This window comes from Strix aluco, chromosome 22 (genome assembly GCF_031877795.1).
Source record: "Strix aluco isolate bStrAlu1 chromosome 22, bStrAlu1.hap1, whole genome shotgun sequence".
Classification (NCBI taxonomy): Eukaryota; Metazoa; Chordata; class Aves; order Strigiformes; family Strigidae; genus Strix; species Strix aluco.
In genome coordinates, this window is record NC_133952.1 from 3,139,054 (window position 1) to 3,164,329 (window position 25,276).

General features: G+C 42.1%; 1 protein-coding gene across 7 annotated transcripts in view; it reads left to right on the forward strand.

Moving 5' to 3' along the window:
* The window catches only part of DVL1 (dishevelled segment polarity protein 1), a 105,202-nt gene that overhangs the window by 33,188 nt on the left and 46,738 nt on the right, over positions 1–25,276 (forward strand). For all 7 annotated transcript variants that reach the window (XR_012626089.1, XR_012626090.1, XM_074848093.1 and 4 more), the window contains exons 2-3: positions 5,476–5,545; positions 21,404–21,525. Coding sequence is in view for 5 of the 7 variants with exons in the window: in XM_074848093.1 (XP_074704194.1) it covers positions 5,476–5,545; positions 21,404–21,525 (192 nt within the window). In the remaining 2 variants the exon portion in view is untranslated. The remainder of the gene's footprint in view (positions 1–5,475; positions 5,546–21,403; positions 21,526–25,276) is intronic.

The following is a 25,276-nucleotide window of genomic DNA, read 5'->3' on the forward strand; positions in this document are numbered from 1 at the left end:
GTGCATCAGAATTTATCTGGAGTATGGTGGAGAGGAAAATGTTACAAGTCTCTGAACACTGAAGAAAAATCTCTAGCTAAATTATTGGTGTGCTGGCAGTCTCCCCTCCCTCCCCTTTGCGAAGGAGAATCGTGTGCAGCTGGAACACAGCAAGGCAGTGCGGGGCAGGCCTGCTGCTGGGAGGTATTGCGACCCGGCTTACCTGGAAATGACTGGTTCCTTCTGTTACCATTTGGTGTTCATTAAGTGGTAGCTCTGTAAATGGCTTTGTGGGTAGGTGTTTATTTGCTCTCTTCTCTCTGACCCAGAGCGGCTCATAACCTAGGTTAAGCGGAAGATTGTGTGTGCTGGAGTAGAGACTGCATGTGTTCCGACCTTGCCAGCAATTACAGAGGCACAGTGTTGCCAGGAGGCAGGATGTGACCGAGGAAACAAATATCCCCTCTTCTGAAGGGAAACTTTAACTCTGTGAGAGCAGGGGATGTGTTTCTTGGTATCAGATGGTCTTTGTCTTATTACCAAACAGTAAGTCCGTTAACAATCGTGTTTGAGAGCACTGGTGTTGTATCTCCACAGTGGACCACATCCAATACCAATAGACTTTTTGTCACCTCAGTAGGTCTCTGGCAAATCAAATGCATCACCTCTTCCTCCTTGCCATGCTAGCTTGGCTTGGGTCTAGGTTGTGAACCCATTGCTTAGGGCCTTATCCACCCTGGTCTTAAGCTGCTGTGTATATTAGTTCCTGAGGAACCGTGTGTGTTCCAAAAGCAGACAGTGGCGTGGGTCTGCCGCTGCCCTTGCTTCAAAGTTCTTGTAGAGCGAAAGACATCTTCTTGAATACAAAGTTGTCCTCAGACTGAAGCATATGGCTGCAACCATTCATATGCCTTTCTTGCCTTCTCGCCATTGCTTCTCCTTCCTGAGAACTGAAAGGAACTGCCTCTTTACTACAAATAATGATTTGTAAAACAGTGATATTTGAAATTAGTGGCTGCTGCTGTCTTTGATGTTCTTGGCACTGCTGATTGCTACCCAAAGCAAGCTGGGAATTACAGTCTGTCATTCTCTTGCCTCATAGCTCAAGGCTATATTTAGTAGTTCAAGTTGCAACAGATCTGGAAGTTGTTCCCTTTAGCTGCAGCAGAAGGCTAATGCTGTGATCAAGTGCGTTGTTTTGTAAGTGGTGACTCCAGTGTGCTCATTTTCCATCACGAGGACAACTGAACCAGTCTGTGCGGTATTGCAGGGATGTCTTGACTGTCATTGTATGTGTCAGTTTTAGAAAGACCCCCAAGCCTTTTCTCTGGAGAGAACCCCACAATCAGTATGTTTTTAGTGCTTGACTTTTACCTAAATCTTAGAGCTTGGTGCAGGAGTTCTGCATATGATTTCTGGGATGCAGTAAGTGGCATTTCCTTATGGGAGCGAAGATAATGTCATTTAAAACATGCAGCTGTCAAGATAAAATTATTGCAGCACCTTTATTTGCTGATTCTGTAATTGGATCTTTGCTAAGTGAATGTTCTCTCCAGGACTCTCTGAAACACAAAAGATAATGTCTGGATTCAAGTCAGTCCACTGGGCCTGGAGATCCATGCAAATCCTCTGACTGCACACAGAGTTTGCAGCTCCAGAATTACAGGTCTGAGAGCTTCATTGAATTGTCAAAGCTTTTTAAAGCACTGAGTATCTGTTGATTTCAGTGGAGTTTATTCTTAATTGTCTCTTCAGAGTCTGGGTATAAATGACTAAAACCAATAATGAAATCATATGATCTGTTTCCTGTTGCCAAAAGGTGAGGGGAGGACAGACGCATTAGGAGTTAAATGAATATTTTAAAATGTTTCTCCAATAATAGGAAAGGGGTGAAGACTGCCTGATATTGTACTGCTAGCCATTAACAGTGCAAATAAATGTGGAGAAAGACGAAAATGTTCATCCCTTCTTTAAAAAATGGGTTAAAATGTGCAAATGCAGGTATTAGCGGTGGTGTTATTTATTCCTCATTTTCCAAAAGTAAGATAGAAAGAAACTCTTTGTCCGTTTGCTCTCCTCTCTTCTCCTTCCTAACCAGTTTTTTCCCCTCATAATATGACACTGTTTCATGCATAGTCAGTTGCTTTGTGGCTATTGTGGTTTTTTTTTTACACAGCAACAAGAAAGACAAAAACATAAATAAAGGAAAATGTGGTTGTGGAACCACAAATTTTTATTGAGTTTGACTTAGACTTCAGGTTGGGTTTTTTTTAAAGCTTAGAGACCATCAAAACCAAATTGTTCCTGTTCTCCTGTGTAGGGATTTGAGGCCCGAAATCTACTTCTGCTACAGATCTAACTGTTTGACTTGGTATGAACATACCACCGTATCTCTCCTCTGCCCGTGTTTAGACAGTCCCCGCTCTGAAGAGCTTTCCTGTGTGTTCATACAGTGCCTTGTTCAAAAGGTTCCCAATTTTGGCTGGAGCCGTTAGGTAACAAACATAGTGTCTTGAGTATTCACATCAGTATGCAGTAGTAAATCCTTACATTTAAGAGCAAACCTGGTGTTTTTGCAGTTGAGTGTCTTTCTACTAGTTAGCTCAGTTCCTTCAAGCTGTATATTAAAAAACCAGACCCAAAACCCAACAAAAAACCCAGGCAATTCTCCCTGACCTGGGCAGCCACCTTTGTGAATACCCTTAACTCTTCAGAATCTTGAAACCAGCCCTTTCTTGGACAAGTGACTCCTAGGACTTAGCAGAAGCACTCTGCTGGTCTTGGCCGTCACACAGCTTTAGTTCATTTGGATCTAGACAGAAACAGAAGAGGGGAGCTCTGCATTTAAAGGAAGCCATGGGCATATCAATGTTGATGCTATTCCTGTAACTCTGATAAATGGAGTACTGAGGATTAAGTGAATTAAGGTAAACTCTGTCCTGGACTCCTCTCTTGAAATAAGAGACTAAGATGGATTGAAATGTCCTGCAAGCTGGCTGTGTTGTGTGGGAGTATTTCTGTACATGAGGCTGCCTGAAACGGGAATTTGACAAGTCCTGTACTTGAGTGCTTGCATTTCAGCCCTGTTTGACTCCTTGCTTGTGGGACTAGAAGAATCCACAAGAATCTTGCTACAAGAAAGGCAGCAGTAGCATTTGAAGAGATGTTTGCACAGGGCCTCAGGTTCCAGTAGTTGCTGTACAAGGTGTGTGGTATATATAGTGTGGGATTCTCTGTGCTGCTGGGCCTGGGGCTGCCTTGCTTCTGCCAGATGCTGGGTTTAGAGTTTGCTGCAATTTGCAGATTCAAAAAGAAAAAAAAAGGCTTGAAAGGAAGCTTGTCCTTAAGGTCTGCTTTCTAGGCAGAAGTCATTCATGTCCTATTGGGGGAGCGAGGGGATGAGAGGAGAGTCTGCATAATGGTGATTCTGTGCGCTCCTGATTGAAGAGTGATGTCATTCTTACCCTTAATTGGAGAAACCAACCGGGGAGCTAACTGCCCTCCTCACTAGAGAGAACCAGACCAACGTGTTGTGATAGATAACAGGGACCATTTCTGTCCTGTCCTGTGGATCATCATCAACAAGAGAGAATCCATCACAGCACTGATCCAGAACTGCGTCATCTTGCACTGGAACTGCTGAACTGTAACAGCGAAGCAGCCCAGCTGTTTTACCAAATCCTATAGTCAGGGTTTCACAATTAGCAGAGTTCAGTGGTTCTGATTTTAAACTAAGTAATAAAGCACATGTTGAAAATGAAGCACCACTCAGGCTGATTTCTGAAATGGTGATTCTTTTAAAATTTCTCATTGACAGCCTCTTCAGAAGCCACCAGCAATGTTTACTTCTTCTCGAAAGACAAAAAACACTTTCTGAGAGATCACGGCCTTGTATAAATGAGGGAGGTTTAAGGAAGCTAATGGAAACACAGGGTTTTCTTAATCTTTGCTGCTTTAAATTGGAACTTTCCAGCTTAAAGCAGCAGTCCTAAAAAGTATGGTTTAAAGTGCCCTGCTGAAAGATGACATTTGTAATTGGTTTGTAGAGTTAGAAGCTGGCTCACTGGGGGCTTGTTGCAAAGAGTGCTTCAAGGCAGTAGCTAATTGCTCCCAGTAGTACTGAACCACTAGTTGGGTTTGAACCTGCTCTTTTCATCTGGATGAATCCAAAGGAAGTGGCTCTGGTGTAGTCCAACAGCGCCATTGTTTGCAGATCCTGGATGGGATTTAGAGAGGCCGCCTAGAGTTTGTTCAGCTGTGCAGACTGCTTAGTCCAGGCGTTACAGGAGAACTGGAGGCTTGCTTTGCCTTCAGCAGACCTGATAAAGATCTTGCTGACTTAAAACATGATTGCTAGTGAGCACTGAATTGTTTGAAGAACTCAGAATATCTTTTTGTAGCTGTAAATATATATGTATGTGGTTCTGACTGGCTAATTTAATGTATATGAGGTGGTTAAATGGGGGCCACGTTGGTTACTGTGCTAGTTAGAAGAACAAAACCATCTGAAGTAACTTCAGTTGCTGCTGAATTGGAAGCTTGGAATTAAGTCTAATGAAATGGGATCATTTCTGTTTTCTCAGTAGTTGTGTTGTTTATATTTGGCTACGAGCAATCTTAAACTGTTGAAACAAATGATGATTCTGAGATACTGAGTCACAGTAAGTGTCTTCAGAAGTCAAAACCTTATGAAAACCCTTATGCTAGTAAAACAAATTGCTGATTTTATTCTCCTTAATTATAAGGGTTGGAGTTCTGGATTAAGCTTTTTATCAGGAAGCCTTCAGAATGGCTCCCAGCTGAACGCTGTATTGGCATGGCATGTGTTTAGAAAGGGATGGTTAGGGGAGGGAGTGCAAAGCCACGGCTGCACCTCTGTGTGTGACCATGTCAGCTCTTCCCCTGACCGGGGCCAGGCCTCGGCCTTGCTAACCAGTGTGAAATAGGGAGCAAGTCCCGTGTGTGGTTAGCAAGAGTAGGAAGAGAGCTTGAGTTAACGAAGAAGGTTGAGACGCTTGTGTGATGTACAGGAGATGAGGGTTCAATGTGAAGCTCGACCACAACTCCTTCAGTGCCTGGGGGGAAGGTGCTGTGTTTCGGCTCCAAATCCGGTCTAGGAAATTGAGGTAATAGTCCGTTGTTTGCTGACAGAGTGGCCTCAGCTTGTGATCTGTGATCTCTGACGCAGTGGGATTTTAATCACCATCAAATCTTTAAAAATTGTGATGAGATGTAAAAAATTGTAGGTGAGATTGTGCCTACCAATTTGGCTTGGTTGTCTGGAGAGGTACTATTCTATCCTTTATTTTTACTTGCTTCCTTTGTTCTAATAGTCACATATTCTTTAAACATAGAAGACTTGCTGATACCAACATTTTAGTAAAAATCTGTATTTTTCCTGGACCATTTAAGAAAACCACTGTCCCTTCTAATCTGATGTAATTTCAAACTCTTGATTTTCTTCCTATTGTTTGTTGTTTTTTTTTTTTCTTCCAGGGTGGTAAAGGAGGAGATCTCAGACGACAATGCAAAGCTCCCTTGCTTCAATGGAAGAGTGGTGTCCTGGGTATGTTGGCTCGTGTGTCTGTATGCATGTGGTGTTCGATACTGTGGGCACAGTAGCAGGGTAGTTAGTACATGGATCCTGGCTTTTGTCATGAACTCAAATTACATGGAAGCAAAGGCTTAGTTTTTCATTATATCTGTAACATCCTGCTATTAAGTAATCTATTTTAAAAATGTGAGTGACATCCACAAAGGTGTGCAGGGCTGAAAAGGTGGTTTAAACATGAAATCTTTAATGTAGTAACATGTTGTGTTGTATCTTCTTTCCCACTGTTCTCTTCCTCCCCTCCTAATGATTACTGAATCTGATGGAGGGCTCTGAAATACTGCTGTAAAACCTCCCAAAATAAGGTTAGACTTCTAAAAGCATTTGCTTGCTTACCTTTTGTTGAAACCAATAAGAGCCAAGCTCCAATCCTTGTTTAAAAAAAAAATGTAAAAATTTGCCCCACAACAGTATAGCAGCCAGCTTGCTGGCAGTAGGAGAGTGGAAGCACGCTTTGGTCTGTGTTGCACAGTTAATAGTCAGAGTTCTGCCAAATCATTGAGTTTTAATACTGTCACTGAATAGCCAAAACAACTCATTCAAAACCAGCAAAACGTGATATTCTAGGGGACTTTGGTGATGTTATTTTAATTTCAATGTATCAGCATTGTGGTAGTGCCTAGAAGGTTTAAATGAGGTTTAAATCTCTAAGCTAACCAGTATACATGCATTCAGTAAAAAGACACAGAAATTTATAGCCTTGGAAAAATAAGCAGGGCAGAGGAATTTGGGCTGTAAGTAATTTGTCCGGTTATAGAGGAAGTCACTGATCCAGCTGTTCATCCCAGTTACTGTGCTGCTCAGCAGATCACATCTCCCTTATTCTTTCTCTTGTCTGTTTTAAATGTGTGAATTTCTCCAGTATGCCATGATATTTCTTTGTCACCTAACTGTAGTTATTAATTACTATATCTGAAGTGTTACACAGCCCTTCGGGTTGCTTGCCATTTAATGAACGGGTGACCTGCACTCCGTGCTGAGCTGGGTGCTGAACAGCAGCATACAATCTGTGCTGTTGCTTTACTAGTTGGTTGCTTCTCCACACCCCTAGTTCTTCAGCCATGTTATGATCTACTTAATGGAGATGTAATAAATTCTGTTGCTCCCCAAGGTTACTGTGTGAAATACAGTAATTCCCACCTCCAGATTATGTTTGGGGCACAGCTAAACGCACAGATAAATTTGATGTTTGCCCATTTCATGAACATATTTCTCCACCTGGGCATAAGAGGTTTACCATTGTCAAGGTTGATTAAAGTGCTTGTGCACCTTTAGGCAGAAAAGAAGACACTAGCATTTTAGATCTTAACACCAAAAAAGCATTTGGGACATAGTCTATGATTTTAATATCCTCTTTCAAGCTTACCGTCTTGGATATCACAAACACAATAGAAGACAAATAGTTTCCCCAAAGCTCAAGTTTGACTCGAGTCAGAAATGTTTTGTTAAGGGCTTGGTTTCAACAAGTAATGCAAGTAAGATTAGAAATCATAGTGCCGTGGTGTGAGAACTCTGCTGAAGTAACTAGAAACATTGCCCAGTCTTTCAGCAGTGGATGTATGTTTGGATACATGTGTGCAATCTTCCTATTTCTGGTAGGATGAAGGTAAGCAAGAAACTAGTAGTACTTAGGTTTACAAGAGTTTTTTCCAACTGCACAGGACAACTGAGACTACTTGGGATTCTCAGCTGGAATGAACTGCCACGTCTCCATCTATTTCTCCAGTTCTATGCTGATCTTGGGAGTTTTGCTCACACATCTACAACCATTATCCCTAAAATATTTCAATCCCAGTCACTGAAGTTATACAGAATAAGGAAATCTGTCTGGGCCTTGCATATAATTGTGCTGGGTAGCTTAAAGTTTCTAAGTCTGGCTTCTTGTAGAGTGTGTGTACTTCCAGTGGTTTGTGCTGGAAGGGACCTTAAAGATCATCTAGTTCCAACCCCCTGCCATGGATCCAGTATCTGTTCCATGATCTTGCTGGGCACAGAGGTGAGACTGTAGTTCCCCGGGTCTTCCTTTTTTCTCTTTTTAGAAATGGGGGTATGTTTCCCCTTTTCCAGTCAGTGGGAACTTCACTAGACTGCCACAACTTGTCAAATATGATGGATAGTGGCTTAGTCCCTTCATCCACCAGTTCCCTCAGGTCCTGCAGATGCATCGCATCAGGTCCCATGGACTTGTGCACCTTTGGGTTCCTTAGATGGTCTCGAAATGAAATCCAGTATCTGCATGTGTGCATTCTATTATTGTGGAAGGAAAGTGTAATGTATCTTTTTAACATCAGTTTGATTGGGAGATCATTCTTAAGTAATGGTGCCTTGTGCTTTATGAAATACAGCCCCTGTTGGGTTCTAAGCAGCTGAAAATGTTGCTCATGTGAGGGCAAGGGCTGGCAGATGCATTATGCTCAGCTGTATCATACAATATTGCCACTTCTTTCTGCTCTATTGATTGCTTTTAATTTTAAGACACTCAGACTCTGGCAGCTGTTTAGTCCCAACAGGTTCTTAGTATTAGGAAGCAAAGCACATAGCTTCTAATGCATGAGCTTAACCTTAGTCCTCCTACACACCCAAATGTGTACAGAATATTAAGTGCTTATTCGATTTTGTATTAAAGTGAGGCCTTAAGAATTGGGATTCTTCCTTCAGTTCTCCCTTCAGTCTGTACTCTTGTAAAAGTTAGCTGTTTTGTCACTGGGAAATGCATTCTGAAGGAAAAGCTACTTTTTTTATGGTAGGACCTCCATACCTTGTTTTTGGCCTTTGTGCTCCAACCTTTTGACTCGGCAGCAATAGCTGAGCAATAACCAGTGTGACTTGCAAAGCTGTTTGTAGAACTTAGCCATGTATTTCCACCCTGCAGCGGGTGTTAGGCAGCTAAATGCCTTGGTTTGAAAATCAATGAATGTTTCAAAGCAAAGTTGTGCTGATATAAACCTGCACTGCTGGGCAGCGCTCAAGGGAAAGAAATGAACACAACAGGGATCTGCCTACTTGCCTTCGCAAAGATCCCCGTGTGCTGTGCTCCGTGGAGGAGTAAATTGGTTGTCAGAAGAAGTCTTCATTCTCTAGAATAAAATCGCTGGCATTAGAGAATAAAATTAATGTTTAAACAAAGAAACAAACAGCCATGGTCTTTGAGAGCTGATGGTCCACCTAGAGTGCTGTGGGGGCCAGCACAAGATTTTTTCTTAATGAGGCTATTGGCCTACATCCATTCTTGTGCAGGAACTGGATGTAGGATGGTGTTACCTTCTCCAAGTCATGGCTGAACATACGTGCCAATGCCACTGGTGTGGTACGAGGTCCTTTTTTCTTTGAAGGGCTGGAGATGGCTGAAGGGCTGAGTGCTGCTGAATGTGCTACTTTCAGGATACGCTTGAGCTGTGAATGTTGGTGGTGCTCTTTTTGTCTTCAGTTCAAGGATTACTGTGAGCTATAGCATGGTGTTCTGACAGTATGGGAATAGACTGTATAAAAAGGGATTTCGTGTGTAATTAACAAGCTGAAGAGAGCATCCCGAAAGCTTCAGATAAAAAAAGGCTATGAAAATTTCATTTTTGTTGCCATAACATGAGAGCAGCGCTGTTTTGAAAGCAAAGGGGTAGAAATGAATAGTAGCTCTTATCAGGAGAGCAAATTAATCCCGAGAACCTATTTCCTTCTCCTCAGTATGTAACATTTACACTGGATTTGCTCCTCAGTGTCACTCCCTCCCTGTTTCTTCCCCTTTCTCCCATGCTGCTGAACTGATAAATATTAACTCAGACAACAGGCAGATATTCCAATTGCCTTCTGCATCCCTCAATGGGCTCTCTTCTTCCCAACGCATTCAGGAGCATGGTAGTGTTTGTTTTTATCTGTGTAGTCTAGTTAAAGAATGTATCTTTTGCACTGGTGATTCAATACATTGATGATTCATTCTGAATGTGTGTTCACTATTCAGGCTCTTCTGTGCAGCAAAATATGACTCAGGTTGTTTCACCAAGGGCCAGCGTTCTTGGAGTTTAAGCAAAAACAAACCCCCAACCCCAAAATATTCCACATGAATAAGGATGTGGATTATTTCATTCCCCTTTACATCTCAATTCTTTAACCTCTTCCTTCTTCCCTCTCCCAACCAAAAACCCAAGGGCATTTGATCTCAGGTTGAGACCTGAATTCTTTTCCCAGCTTTTTAAATAATATGAAATATGAAAATATATGCCTTTTCTGTTTGCCAGCTGAAAAACAGGAGAATATAAACAACAGTAAGATCAGAACAAGAATGCATACATGTACACACATTAGAGTTAAATGTTATATTTTAATTCTGTGACTGTTACATTTTAATTTCAGAGAAGTGTTACAATTTCTGAAATGCATTTTCAGAATGAATTCAATTTATTGTGATTCCTGTTCCAGTATAGGTTGCTGGCCGCTTTCCAAATGTAGAAGGATACAGAATCCTTGCTGCAAGGATTTGTACCTAGTTTCAAATCTTCCCACCCATTCCTGTTTTTTACAGTACGGTTTTGCTTGTAGGCTGCAACCAAGACCAGTGTCTCTGCTCCCATCTTTCTCCTTGTGCCGTGCACTGTACATACACGTGTGTGGTGGGAGACACGGCTGCTGATCCAGACACCTCAATCTTGTATTTTTTTTGTATTTTCTTTTTCCACATTATAGGTGGGAACTGAGACACGGAAGTTTTTTATGTGGGTTTTTTCTTCCCCTTCATGTAGAAAGTCTTCTGCAGCAGATATTTCATAGTCTAATTACTTAATCTTAATATCTTCCTGTTGACTGTGAGCCAGCCATGGGCCTTTGCAGGAAAGAAGGTGGGCAGCATCCTGGGCTGTCAGGAAGGGCATTGCCACAGTTTGACAGAGGTGATCCTTCCCCTCGAGTCAGCACCAGCGAGGACACGGCTGAAGTGCAGCGTCTAGTTCTGGGCTTCCCAGAACAAGGGAGACCTGGACACCCTGGAGCAAGTCTGGCAAAGGGCCTTGGTGATGGTTTAGGGGCAAGGAGAAGCTGGCAGAGCTGGGACTGTTTAACCTCAAGAAGAGAAGACTTGGGGAGATCTTGTCAATGTGTATCAATACCTCGTGGGGGGAGTAAAGAAGACGGAGCCCGTCTCTTCTCACAGCACTAGTGACAGGACAAGAGACAATAGGTACAAACTGAAATAAAGGAATTTCCATTCAAACATAAATAACCCTTTTTTTTTTACTCTGAGGCTGGTAAACCACAGCTTGCCCAGAGATGTGCAGTCTTGGAGATACCTAAAATCTGACTGAATAAGGTCCTTAGCAACTTGCTCTAGCTGACCTTACTTTGAGCAGGGCAGGTGCACTAGACAATCTCCAGAGGTCCATTGCAATGTCAGCTATTCTGTGAATGGATTCACGGCTTTTTCTGTAGCTTTTCTGACACTTGCATCATCCTCTTTAACAGTAAGACTAAGGCAGTTTCTCATCCACCTTTAAAAGACAATATAAAGACAAATTTGATTTTCCCAAGTCAGAACACAATCCTTCCTTCATTTCTTATGTCTTTTCTTTAGGAGAAGGATGAGCTCAAGTTGCCTTTCTTCCTTAGGTGAAATAACATTAGTTCAATGATAAAAAGTGAAATAACTTTTCTTCTTAATGCCAACCCAGGAACTTAACACACAAGAATCAGTTGTGTCTGATCAGGTCTGAGTCAGTAGCCAAGTCTTTAACAGTGAGAATGGTGCTGTTGCAAAGATCTAAAAGCAAAATTTTGATGCGTGGCTTAAATTAATTGTTTCAGAGAATTAGTACTGTAGAGCCTTTTGTGAGTGCTCTACCAGCGTAGGCTCTTCACGGGCTCCGCTGCTCAGCAGCAAATGACATAATGCATTATAAACCCATTTATTCCAGCTGGGGCGGAGACAGTGAGCACAGGCTGGTGCAGGTAGTATGGGTAGATGCATTGCTTCAAAAGACTTGGACCCTTTCCTCCCTTCCCACCCATCAGCTTGTTTCCAAATGTATATGCATATGCCACTAGTCTGGATTCAGTTTATAGCTCTCTTCTCAGAGATCATATAGTGCATCTTTTGCAGATGATGTTGACAAGGGCTTCTGTTCACTCTGCTGAACAATCAGCTGAAACATCTGTGTCTGACCCGCATTACGAATTGCAAATTACTTTTTCCACACTAACAGCCATAAAATTGCTGTGCTTATCTGCCTCTATTTGCTGCTAATTACTGGAGGAGTTTTATGTAAATCTTACTGTAAGTTAATTGTTCACAGTTTCGAACCCTTTAATATCCTGTTCACTGGAATTTAACAGATAATTGCATACATATCTTTCAGGGCTAGCAAAGTTGGTTTTTACCTTTTGGAAAAACTGTACTTTGGGCAGGGCTATTTCCTTACCTAGTTTTTAACGTGATGGGCCTGAGCTTTCTTTGTCTCCCGTGCTATAAGATGTGCATCAGCTGGTAGCAGACAGCTTGGGATTCTTTCACAAAACCATCTGTGATAATTGTCGTCCTGGCTATCAATTGCTGCAGTGTCTATGTGTGTATTTCATACTGAGACGACATATTTAAAGTTGAACATGAAGTGCCCACGATATAGCTTAGCTGTCTCTTCCCCCACAACTCCCCTCGTGACTGATACAGTGGCTACTTTGAAGTTTACAAGATGACTGACATTTAGAAATTTGAGATTTTCATCTTTTTTAATAACATTTGAATCCTTCTATTTGTCATAGGTAGGAACTTTGATCTTGGTGTCATGTGCAGGACTGATTTCTGTCAGGGAAAACGTTCAAGGGAGGACCTGCAAGTCTTTAGTTTTTACTTACTTTTGCTGCCCTGGAAACTCAATGTACAGCTAGATTAATACTGAATTAGAATCACTGCTCCTAATTATCTATTTAAACCTCCTCCCCATCCCTTCTGTGTCCTGCTTGTTTTTCTCTTCCGCATCTTAGATCTTGTCCTTTTGATTTCAGGGTGGGTTTGGGGGGTTTTTTGTGTCTTTTCTTTAAGGACTAAATAATTTGGGATAGAGGGCTACTACTTACTAGATTCCTTTTCAGTGGTCGACGTTTAGGTTTTTCAACAACATAGAGACTAGCATTAATTGTATGGCAGAGTTCTTAATCTAGTAGTTATTACTGTAAATGCATTTACACAAACACATCTTCTGCAAGAAACAGAAGATATGTGTACCTGTTCTGCTAACACACACACACACAAAACACAGGGTACAATTTTTCTCCGGATGATTTGTTTTGAGTTCTTTGGGACTGCTTACCTGAGTGAAGTTATTAATGCATTTTTGTTTTTTCAGGTCCAGCTCCTTACTGGGCAATTTGGAAAAATAGCTTGTAGGGAAGAGAATATGTTACCTCGAGGCTTTTTGCAAAAGCTTAAAATGTTCTTCTATTCTCTTTGCACGGTCCAGGGACAGCCTCCCAGTGGCAGCCGGGAATATGGAAAGAATTGGCTTGTGGTTGCTGCCAGATTGGAGCCAGCGAGTGGCCTCTGCCAGCAGTTTGCACAAAGTCGGTTGGCTGTTATCTGTGTTTTTTAGGAAGGGTTTGCAACATCTGGGAACAATTCCCTGACTGGCTGCAGGGAATGTGCACTATTTCCTATTGGCTGGCAGTGATGTCATAGCCTTGTGTGAGCCTTTCTCTTTTTTTTTTTTTTTCTTTCTTCTCTATTATCTGGGTGCCAACAGATAATACTTGTCCTGTTTGTACATAAGCTTTTTAGAAACTGCATTTGCAATTGCAATTAAAATTGTTGGGTAGAACAGTTTAGTCTTCTACCATACAAGGCAAGGCAGGAGCTTCAGGACTGTTAAATGATCTTCAGCAAAGTGCATTGTTGCCTTTCGGCACAGGCTGAGGCAGTGAATGAAAATCCACACAAGCAGCTTCTTGTTGATTTCTTATGTATAAAATGAACTGATTTCAGGACCTGTTTCTTCCCCCTTTTTTCCTGCTGGTGCTGGAGTGCTAGGGTCTCTATGAGAAAGAGATGGGGAAGAAGCAAACAAGTTAGTATGAAAGATGGAGGACTTGAAGAAAAAATGAAATAATGTGCTGAATGAGGAAGTTTCAAAGCTCTGGGACCTTATGGTCTTATCTTTGCTAAAGTAATGTTGCGTGGTTCTGGTCTGATATGCACAACAATTCTCAGATTTAATCCAAGTTTGAATTGAAAGATGCTGTCGTATTTCTGACTGTCATCAGCACCAGGTGGAGGAAAGGCCTGTAAGGAAATCTTACTTCCTTAGTCATGTGGCAGAAGTACCTGCTATCATTTGCAGAAGCATGGGGACACAACCCAGATCTCTGCATTGCTCTGATGTACACAGGTACCTGTTTTTAGCTGAAGTGAGGAATGTGTAAGCTCTCAGAAAAAGTCACTAACCTGTTGAAAAAATCTGCAAGGGTGAGACATAGAAATAGGATTATTTTTTTTTTTTTTTTTTCTCCTGTTCTTACTCCACATGTTCTTCAAGAGGCAGGTAATCCTGTGTTTAAAGAGAATTTGCTGCAAAATGTCTCAGTGAAACTGAATTTGTTTCACAGCCAGCCTGCTATACTGCACCATAAACAAACACTTGAGATGCTTAACAGAATCTGGGAGTAATGTGAGATGTTGTATTTCATGAAGATACAATTCCTTCTCTAAATGATAGAAGGTGGCAGATGATAAAATCACTGATAGAACTGACAATTTTATTTTGAAACCCAGTCTGCATCTTTCTGTCTCTGAACACTGAAAAAGGTCACCCTTTACCTGGCAGCCACAGGTTTCTTAAAGTTGTTCCTTTTAGCCTATTACAGGTTCTGATTTCCAGGCTATATAAGCTTGATCCTGTATTCTTTGAGTATCTATGGTCCATGATTGGAGCAGACTCCAAACAAATGTACTGTAGTTTTCAGCAGGAAAAAGGGGGGAAGCCTAATCTACCCAGCATAGACAATTTCTCATTACTAAAATAAACATCATGTTCCTGATAGGCTTTTGCAGGCCTTCTAGCACTGTTGCCTTTGACAGAATTCCTGGTGGAATAAAGAGCCTCATCAGTAAGTCCTTTTGTGCAATTGGTCCTGTGGGAGCAGCCTTCCTGTGGATAATGGGCCATGTCTCTGAAGCTTTGACTTGGGATTTGAGATGTCTGTGACTTTACAGGTAATAATTACTTTCAACTTGTAGATGAATGTGGCTGTTCTGAAGTTGCTGTCTAAAATACAAATGACTCTTTCGGGGTATTTCTTCAGTTACTGTTAGCAGTCCCTCACCTCTCCTTGAGCTGAGAGAAATACCAAGAGCTCTCAGTAACAGTGAGAATTTAAATATTGTAGTTTTCATGCCGATAGACTAATAAATATTTAGCCAGAGGAGAATATGAGAGCAGAGTTTACCAATGTTTGCTCTTTCCACTTCCCAAACTGGTTCCTGTTGTCTGGTGCCTTCAGCCATACTGTTGAACAGACCGCTTCCTTGAGCTGGCCTAGCACCTGTGTGAGTGTAAGATGAGCGCTATCAAAGGCAGTGCTTGCCGTAATTAAGTGAAAAGCATAAGCAAATGTGGTGTAGAGGAGAAAAAGGCAAATTGAGCTACAGAGAGGTGAAGCAATTGATCCAAGGACTTGCTGAATCAGTAGCAATAACGGGAAGAAAACGAGGCTCTCCTGCCACTGTAAAACGTTCCCTGGCCTGGTGTCACTGTTGGCTTCGACTGGGGAGCTTAAGTTTTGCTTGTGTTTGAGAGCCCAGCTATCATCCTATTAATTGCTCTTCCATCACTTGAATTCGCTTACAACATGCAGAATGGACTGGGGTGGTTTGCTTTTGTGCCTGTCCTAGGGCTTCAGCTTGGAAGCCTGGCTGCTGAAGTGAGCAGTGTCGACACAAACAGTGAAGCGAACGCTTATTTCTTCAAATGAGTTCCAAGAAGACTGTTTCTGGGCGGATGTCTAGCGATGCTGGGTAACCTCCTTTAGCACAGAAGGAAACATGCACTTTTTGTCAGCATGAATAGGCTGCGTGTTTTGTTACCGCAGTGTCGAGCAGCGGACTTGCGCAGCACGGGGGTGTTTGTACTGTTGTGAACGGGACGCGGCTGTGTGGGAATCACTGGGGGTATCAGAAGAACGTAAGAGTCTTTTCTAACATACCAGGGTTGATACGCTTTCTCCACTTCTGGGAAAGATTTAGTAGTGAGCGTGATGGTAGGACCTCAGTTGAAAAAACAAACAGCATTCAGGGCGATGGAATGAACTGAATGAAGTTGCAATTAATTCCACACTTCTTTATTAACTTCTCCATGTGCACCACACAGAAGACATCCATGTTTCACAGTCCTTTGGGGTGGCACCCAACAGCTGTTTCACAGCCCACAGGCATGCTCTTGAACAGCGCACGCTGCCAACACAGTGCAAGTAAGAAATGGATTAAAATGCTACTGCCAGTCAAAATGGCAGGGGAAGCTTGGTGGGTGAAATGTAATTATCAGGGCTGGCTTGTGGCCAGGGAGCTGGGGTTAACACTACTTTTCTCGCAGAAACACAGTGAGGAGTCTGTAATGCACCAGTCCAATACTGCATTATCATCCCCATTCAAAGTGATATAATCTTGGAGTGTTTTATTCCTACCGTAGGTTGTCAAAGGAAAGGACACAATTTATCTTAAAGCTGATAGGATAGTTAATGACTTACAGAGTGTTACTCGCTGTTGGAAGGAATGAGGAGCTCCTAGCTAGCACGGCAGAGCAGGGAGCAGCAATTCTCTATGCCCACATGTGTAGCCAGGGCAGTGACATGTGAATTCTGTCAACAAATGTACACCTCCATAGAATTCTGCCTCTTCTGCAGTCACTGGCAAACCCTCATCAAATTGAAGGCATTTTACGAGGTTCCTGGAAAAAGGTGGGGCTGCTAACTCACTGTGAAGCTCCAGCTGAGTGCAGTATTCCATTGTGTGAGGTGTTACACTGCCTTTCTGATCCTTTTGACATTTGGGAAAAATCAGCTAGACGGTGCAGTCATCTTGCTGCATGTACCATCTTCTACTGCAGATTTTCTTTTCTAGCACAACAAATGTTTTTTGAATGCTCTTTTGTGGTGTTTTTGTTAATTCGGTCTACAGCGATCTATTTATATTCTAGTGCTCTTGAACACAGAGATCTGTACGTCACGAGTGAAAGCTTTGATGAAGGGTGAGTGCTGCACTTGTAACCAGACATAGATCTGGACAGTCTGTGTCTTGTTTTAACAACGGAATTGCTTCAAGCTCTCTTGCTTAAATCCCTGAAGTGAGATCCTCGTGCAGAAGCTCCCAGGTCCTGGTTATCATAAGAGTAAGATCATATTAGGCAACCTGTTTAAACTGTTGCACTCTTGGTATATATTTATTTGTTTGTTTGTTTATTTATTATTCCTCAGTGGCAAAATTTCACCCTGAAGGATGTGTCTAAATGACAGAAAGTGTACTTTGTGTGGAAATGCCCAGGCCAGGCTACAACTAACAGTACAGCCAGTGCAGCGTGGGTCTTGGTTTGGGAAGGTAAACATGAGAAGTTCTGCACCGGCCACTGTGTTATCACGACTGTTGTGCTTACGATTTACTACTTGAAATCTGAAAGATCTTTATCTAGGATTAAGAAGCTACTTGGAAACAGGAGATACTGCTAGTATCTTTTCTTAATATATCTGGAGTTCACTGTATTGAGTAGTGAACTGATTCAAGTTTAAAGTGCTGTATTTCCTGAATGCAGCTGAAAGATTAGTATGGGTAATTTCTGCAGCCCTCTTCCCTTTATAATGGTAATGGCATAGTCTGAGGCTGTTTGTGACTCTAATCCCACTGAAGGTCAATAAGAAGCCGGTACCCAGTGCTTTATCCTTCAGGAAATCACAGCCCAGGGGCAATACTCACAGCGTTACTTTGCTGCAGTGGATTTTGCTTCTGCTCAGCAGCTCTCCCGAGATGATCTGCAAACTCGATCAGTACAGTGGGTTTGCCTTCATAATGGGTTCTGCGTTGCCAAGACTTCTTCCTCCAGGAGCAGGGAAATGCTAAAGAGCAAATATCCTGAAATATGGAAAGGATTTGTCTTGTTGGCTCACATCTCTTTTCGCATCAAGATCATCTTTGAGACAGGTGTTGCCGTCAGCAGAAAGGCTTGAAGAAGGAACATGTTTTCCTGCTTTCAAATAATTCAGACAAGGTGCTTATTTGCATAGTTTGATACAGTTTAGAATGCAAAGGGTGAGGGGATGTATAGATCTTGCCTACACCCAGGTTTTGGGTTTTTTTCTTGTTCCTCCTTTTTATCCCTTGGTTTGATTTTGTTAGTGTAGGCACTTGCACAGAGGTTCCTCAGGCGATGAGCCAGGCTCAGAGACATTCTTGCATCTCCATAATGCCAACATGCTTTCTAAACATCTCCTGTTAACTTCCCCACCTGAAAGAAAGAAACCTTAATTATCAAGTTATTAGGAAAGCTCGTGTTATTTTTCCCTTCAGTGTTTCCTCTGTTGCTCTTGCTTTGGTGATAAGAGTTTGAATAATGCAGCTGACTCCGTGTGGTGCTGCAGAACTGTTTTGTCTTCAGGCAGTTCCTTTTTGACAGTCTGTGTGTCTTTGCCTTCTCCTATTTATGGTATATGCTCCTAGGAGTAATACACTGCATCCTGAATGCAGTCCCCTCCTATCCTGTTGCCTCTCCTTCTCCATCCCCTTCTTTAACAGCTAGCATCTATCTGATGATTATAGTAGAGTTAGTCCTTGATAAATTAACCAATTATAGTTGGAATCTCTTACACAGGGCTAGTTCTTCCACAGCTAAAAATGGAGGGAAGCTGAGATCTTGTTGCCTCTTAGTGAAATAATCTATATCGTTATTTGAGCATTTATTTAATTAAAGACTTTATAATCACATTGTTTAAAGAGACTCGGCAAAGTGATTAGATGGCTCAGGGGACTGGTAATAGGATATAAACCTTTTCACCTCTAGGTCACTAGTTCAAGTCTAACTTCTGTTGGTAGTGGCCAGAAAGTGCTGTGTGTGGTCAGTGGACTGATGAAATATATAGATTGTTTTTAGCTTCTTTTCTGATTGGGTGGGGTTTTTTTTCCCCCATTCTTACAAAAACATTACAAATATAGTAAGGAAAGTATGGAACTAGATGAGGATGTTCGAAGTCTGAATTAGCTTTCGAGGTTGCTATAGACCTTTCTGTGTGAGGCTGAGCAAGTTGCTTCATTTTGCCTCGAGTTGTTCTCAATACGGTGGTATTGGCAGTGCTGCCTCCCTGCCTTTTTCTTGATCTTGTCTGTCTGAAGCACAGGCAGTCCTTGGTGGGCTTGGTCTGGGTAGGATGCCCAGCTTAATGGGAGACTAATTTTTGTGCAGACATTAAAATACTAACCAAGTCTTTCAGTTGGTGGCATTCTGGTTTTGTTTTAGGCAAAACCTCTCATGTTGGTCATCTGCCTTCCTGCTTTGAATAGGAGAGGACTGGAATCTCTTTCTGCACCGTTATGCTTTTTAGTAAAAAATAACCACATAATCTAGCAGGTGAAGTTGAATTAGAACTGGAACTGCTAGTTGGGAATCACCATGTTCTGTTTGCAGAGATAAATTAAAAGGAATCTTGGATCAGTGCCCATTGTTTGTTTTTCTACGGTGGTGCTTTACCCAGTGTATGGTGGTTCTACCCTAGGATTTCAGTTGCATTTAGGCACATTAATTATTTTAATCTCAGTTGTGCAAAATCGCTAGTATCCTGCCTTTCTGGGTTAGGAAACTGAGGCACAAATGCTGATTTTGTTATAAAAGATTTATTGAATCATTGTTAGAGAAGGGACATGATCTGTCTGGTTTCTGGGTGTGCACTTCAGCCAGGAACTTTTTCCAGCACTAATAAGATTTAAAAAAAAAAAATCAATGCGGAAAACCAGTTTCACTTAGATGTACAAAAGGATCCTTTAACACAAAGCATCTCTGTCTCTTTTTTTTTATTAATTTTTTTAAAAAATACAGAAAAGTAGATACTAGCCTGGTAGATAAGTGGATAGAATCAGATCTTAGTTAAATGTAAGATCCTCTGTCAAGCAGTATATTACAATGAGCTACAAACCAGGAGTGTGGGGACAGGCAGAGAGACTCATTCTTCTTTCCCTTGTCTGTTTACCTGCTGGTTAAAAATGTCACACCAGGCATACTGAACGGAGATAGTCTTTCTGTCCTGAATTTATTGGAAGTAAGATTGAGTATCGTAAGCCTCCTGTGTGCCATGACCACGCCTGTGATCCATTATCCAGGAGCATTCCTATTAATGATTGAGGATGTTGATAGGAAATAGAAATAATACACGCCAGCATTTACACCCTGCCTTGTAACGGGACTGGAATATATAATAATTCCCAAACACAGCAGGCTGTGTATAATGCTTGGTGTTTGTAATGAGAAGATTGATTGTTGCAGCGTATCTTCAGTTACCTATTTCCATGGGAGTGCTGTGTTGGGTGCTCTGCAGCCCTTCCTTCTACCCTGGTTGACAGGTTGCCAGGCACCTTCAGCTTCCAGGAATGTAAATGTCGGTGTCACAGAATCCCAGAATCATCTCGGTTGGAAAAGCCCTTGAAGCTCCTCCAGTCCAACCATGAACCTCACCCTGACCGTTCCCAACTCCACCAGATCCCTCAGCGCTGGGTCAACCCGACTCTTCAACCCCTCCAGGGATGGGGACTCCCCCCCTGCCCTGGGCAGCCCATTCCAACGCCCAACAACCCCTTCTGCAAAGAAATCCTTCCTAAGAGCCAGTCTGACCCTGCCCTGGCGCAGCTTGAGGCCATTCCCTCTTGTCCTGGCGCTTGTTCCTTGGGTCAAGAGACTCATCCCCCCTCTCTGCACCCTCCTTTCAGGGAGTTGTAGAGGGCGATGAGGTCTCCCCTCAGCCTCCTCTTCTCCAGACTAATTTTGGAGGACAGAAGTTTTGAAGGTGATAGTTGAAACAGTGTAGTTTTATAAAAGTTTTCAGGTCATTATGAATTACAGAAGAGTGCACACTGCATATCCTGGTGTTCATGGCATGATTGGAAAATGATGTTTCCTATCTGCATCTCTGCATTAAGGGAACATTAAGAGGCAAAGTGGATACAAGAGACACAACTATGGTGAATATCAGGAATCTGGTTCTCCTCCTAAAGTATATGGCTGTTGAGATTTAGTGGATTGTAGTTTTAATTCAGACTCCTAATAGGGATGGTGGCAACTCTGAGATTTGGTGATTGGTCCAGACAGACTGTGAATTTTCAGGGGTTTTGAAGGTCTTTGTATAAGAAGTTATACCACGTTTGGGCTGTCAATCTGTCAAATTTCAGCTTTTGCTTTTTATTTTTGTCATGGCAAAACCAGACTGAGAGTGTAGCCTTACAGTGTGTGTGCATTTTGCAAGGAATGCTGACAACTTGCATGCTTAGGCAACTCAGAGAAATGCTGTAATGACAAGTCGCAAGAAAAAGTGCACTCCCTGCCTGGTGTGCTTGTTTGTTCTGAGCTGAGAAAAATTCTGTGGCACTTACAAGAATTTTGTGTATATTCCAGCTGATGATGTTCTCATGTTGAGATTGAACATAACCTGATTTTGTGGAAGTTTGGCAGGGATCCATGCAACTGGACACTAAGCACTTCCTTTCCTCTAGTTTCTCTTAGATCTCACAGAATATTTAGCAAAGCAGTGGCTGAACACCTTATGTCGGAGTGGAGAAACCTGTACAAGTGTATGTAATTCTCTTCTTTCTGTTGACAGCTGGTCCTGGCTGAAAGCTCCCACTCTGACACAGGCTCCCAGTGCACCGAGAGCCACACAGACCTTCCGCCACCCATTGAGAGAACAGGCGGCATTGGAGACTCCCGGCCTCCATCATTCCAGTAAGAGCAAGTTGTCTTTTTTTTTTTTTTTAATTTTAAACCAAAAAATGCAATTCCTGTCTGTTTCTTCCCCACATTTCTCCCTGCTGCTGCCAACGAGCTATTTATTGTTATTGTTAGAAAAATAATATACTTATTAGAACAGAGGAATTAAAAGGGGGATGGGAAGAAAAAACACCTGTCATTGTTAGAATGAAATATATATCCTATATATCTCATTTTAAAACTCACTGTGGAAGAGTTAAGTAGCAAGTGAGCCCAAAATACTTTTCATAGTGTACGGATGACAACTTTTTATTACTGTGTTATGTATAATTCAGAGCCAGCAGAACACTGATATCAAGAGCAAAATTTTCCATAAGGAAAAATGCCTCCTCCATGTGCGGGGAGAGGCCAGCAGCTTGAACTGCGTATAGCCAGATGGGGAGTCATCTGATTTAATGGTAGCCTTGTTATTTCCTGCTACGTGTGCACAGCCAATGTATATCCTTAGAATACCTTCATTTTCAGGGAGGCCTGCTGAATTTCCACAAGGCGGATTTAAAGCAGGACCTCGTTCTAGCTGTGATCTTAGTCTATGCTTGGAGAAGGAAATGTGGTCTTGATTTGCCCGCTGTCATGTGTTTCCATTGCTTTCTGGGATATCTATTGCCTGGAAGAGCCCTTAGTGTTGTGTATGAGCCTTTTACAGATAAATGCCTTCTAGAGGGGATAAGAAATCTTGGGGAATACTAACCCTGCCTGTCTGTGTGTGTCTTGCAAGGGCTTTACTGCCCTCGTGTGTTTATGAATTGCTTTATGTTGGCCGGGAGAGGCCTGTGTGAGTGCAGTCACATGACCTGCAAATATAACTAGTTCTTTGTCTTCCGGAACTATACCTACACGTAATAGCTGCAAGATCAAACTTTATTTTAAAAAATAATTACATTGTAAGTTAGGCACAAGTCTGTGTTTGTGGAACCGCTCACTGCTGATAACTGTATGTAGTCAGACTGATGAAATTTAAGCTGTGTTGCTGATGCACCTGCTGTCTTCCATGGAGATCTAAAAATCTTGTCTGTATCTTCATGCCACCAGTCAGCACAGTGCTGCAAGTGATGCTGTCTTCTTATCACAGAGCAAATGTGGGAATCCTCAAGGGGTGACATAACTTACACAGGTCAAGCTGAGTCAGGAGCAGCAACATGGGAGGTCATGCTTCCAGGCTTGTGTTCTCAGTCCTAGATAAACCACCTTCTCTCTCCCTCACCCCTTTTTTCTTTCTTGTTTTAAACTGCAGTAGTGGGGAGGTCTTCTGGACTAAAACTTGTTCTCCTTTAATGCTTTCTTTGGTTCTTCTCTTCACAATGGAATGTCTTAACGTTTTGCAGTGGTTTTTGCTGTTGTGTTTTATTTTTTTGATCCAGAAGAGAGCCTAATGATGACCTAAGTTTATTTCTGTCACACAGGGCAGAGTATCTCACTCAGTTATTCTGCATGAAGCCCTTAATTCGGTTTCGCTATTAGAATTTCAGTTTAAAACACACCCACTCTGGGTTTAAAGATTCCAAGTGATTAAGAATCCACTGTATTTTGAAATTATTTGTTTCACTTGGATAGACTAAGTAAGTTGAGCTGCTCAAGTCTTTCATTGTAAACTGTGGCTTCCAGAGCTTGACTCATGACTGTAGTTCTCTTCTGACCACTTACAATTCTCCAGCAATTTTTGAAAATGATGTTTCTTGGATTTTGGCATGGTGCTTCCACAATAGTGTGTTCAGTGCCATTTCTGCATGCTGTCTCCTTGAATAGTACTTCCATTTGAGTAGTGCAACGCTGCAACTTTCACAACTGTAACTTCAGGATTGCTGTATACTCATATATTACCTTCCCTTCTCTACATTCTTGGTTCCTAGATTTAACGTTCTTGGTTCCTAAATCCCTGAGATTTTTTAAAATGCTATTCAAACTACCAGAGATCTGTCATCTCCTGTCTTCCTTCTTCAGTGTTGATTGCGGCCTTATTTATATAAGAAGCCCCAACTGAGCTAGGTGTTGTGTAATTGTGCAAACAGAAATGTTGCTGGACAACAAAGAATACAAGAAATAGATGAAGCAGACAGGTCAGCAGGCAATACCATCCAAGGGAACGAGATCCTTATCAGAGGTGAAGTGGTAACCTCGGCTGGCTGCCTGACAGCAGTGATATTTTGCTTCATCATTGATTAAATCCAAAGAAAACATACTTTTCCTCCTTGATGAGAGTTCTGAAGTTCATCCTGTATTTCATGCTCCACTGCTTCTGTTTAGTGGTTGCCAAATCCACGTTCAGCTGAATGGGTGAGGCTGCTCCTAGTTTACTGCTGGAGGTGCATGAGTTAAGAATAGTGACCTCTGAGCTACCTTTCTTACACAGCTCTTGGGTACACGCACTGAAAATTGAATTGAATTTAACTGGCTCAGCAATGAGAGAGGAAACAAGCCAGCTGTGAGGTTCCTTTTGCAGTCTTTGTTAGGGTCTAAACCACCTTTTTAGCCTGGGAAGTGATTTAGAAGTGGAAAGGATGAGCAGTGGTCACTAGATGGTGCTGCTGAGATGTTCGAGAGCCTCACAGGGTGACCTTAGAACTGTCACCCTCTTTCCCTTTTCAGTTGTACTGGACAGAAACAAGAAATGCAGATGTACTGGTGACAGCACTTAAATATATACTTGCATTGTGATAGCTTCATTAGGGCTTAAAATGTCCAGTCAAATGTTTTCTTGAATAAGAACCTCGATTTCCTAATCTGCGTGGTGGGCATGTCAGTACATTTCATTAATGCAAAGAAAACGTGTGGGTGTGCAGAAGGCTCTTCAGCAGTCCTCTGAAATGTAACGCTATACAGATGTGCTTACACATACACCAGTTCTGGGTCCAGCTTCCACAGAAGCCCATGGGGCCAGTTGGTTAGATCGTTGGTGGTTTAATTCCCTGTGTAAGATGTGCCTGGCAGTGTACTCCAGCCTCATGGAATTCCAGGAGAGATACAGTAATGACTCTGATGCTTTGCTGTACGTACAGTGATGGCCATTCTGCACTCTGTGTGTGTAAGTAGGACGTGTCAGGCAGAAACAGCAGGTGCAAAGGGCAGATGTGAATTGGGACTCCTTTCTAAGTGGGTGCTATTTATGGGACAGAGAGGAAAAGTATGATCAGTAATGTTCTAAGGGAAATCTTTCACAGCAGAGCATTAGCTCATGTCCGATCATGCACTATTATATTTTCAGGGGCTTTAGATCAGTTTCCACAATTTAGTCCATTAAAATGATCTATGGTCTTTGCCAGCACTCCCAAGAGGCTTTTCTTCTTTCCTTCTATATGAGCACTTCAAGGTACCTTATAAAATGTAAGAATAGCAGAGAGACATAGAACAGATTGAGCCTGAGGGGAAAACTAAATAGCTAAGCTAGTTCTGGTCAGCAGGAGAAAAGAGAGCATCTCCATCTTCCCCTTTGCTCCAGCCAATTCTGCTTTAACATGACCGATTTTTTTTTTTCCTCAGCAGAGATCTTGAAACAGATGGTTGCAGATCAGCGGGCTTAGGTATTCATATTCAGTGTTCTGTCCTACAGCCACTGCTCTTGGTTAGCCCTTGCCTTGTCTATTGGAGTTAGAAGTGAAAGCCAGTCTGGTTTACATGAACTGAGAAATGGCCCTTCCTTGGTGCCTGGAAGTTCAAGAGATGGAACTGTTATTGCTATTTGTTTCGATTCATCCCAGAAAGTGGCCCT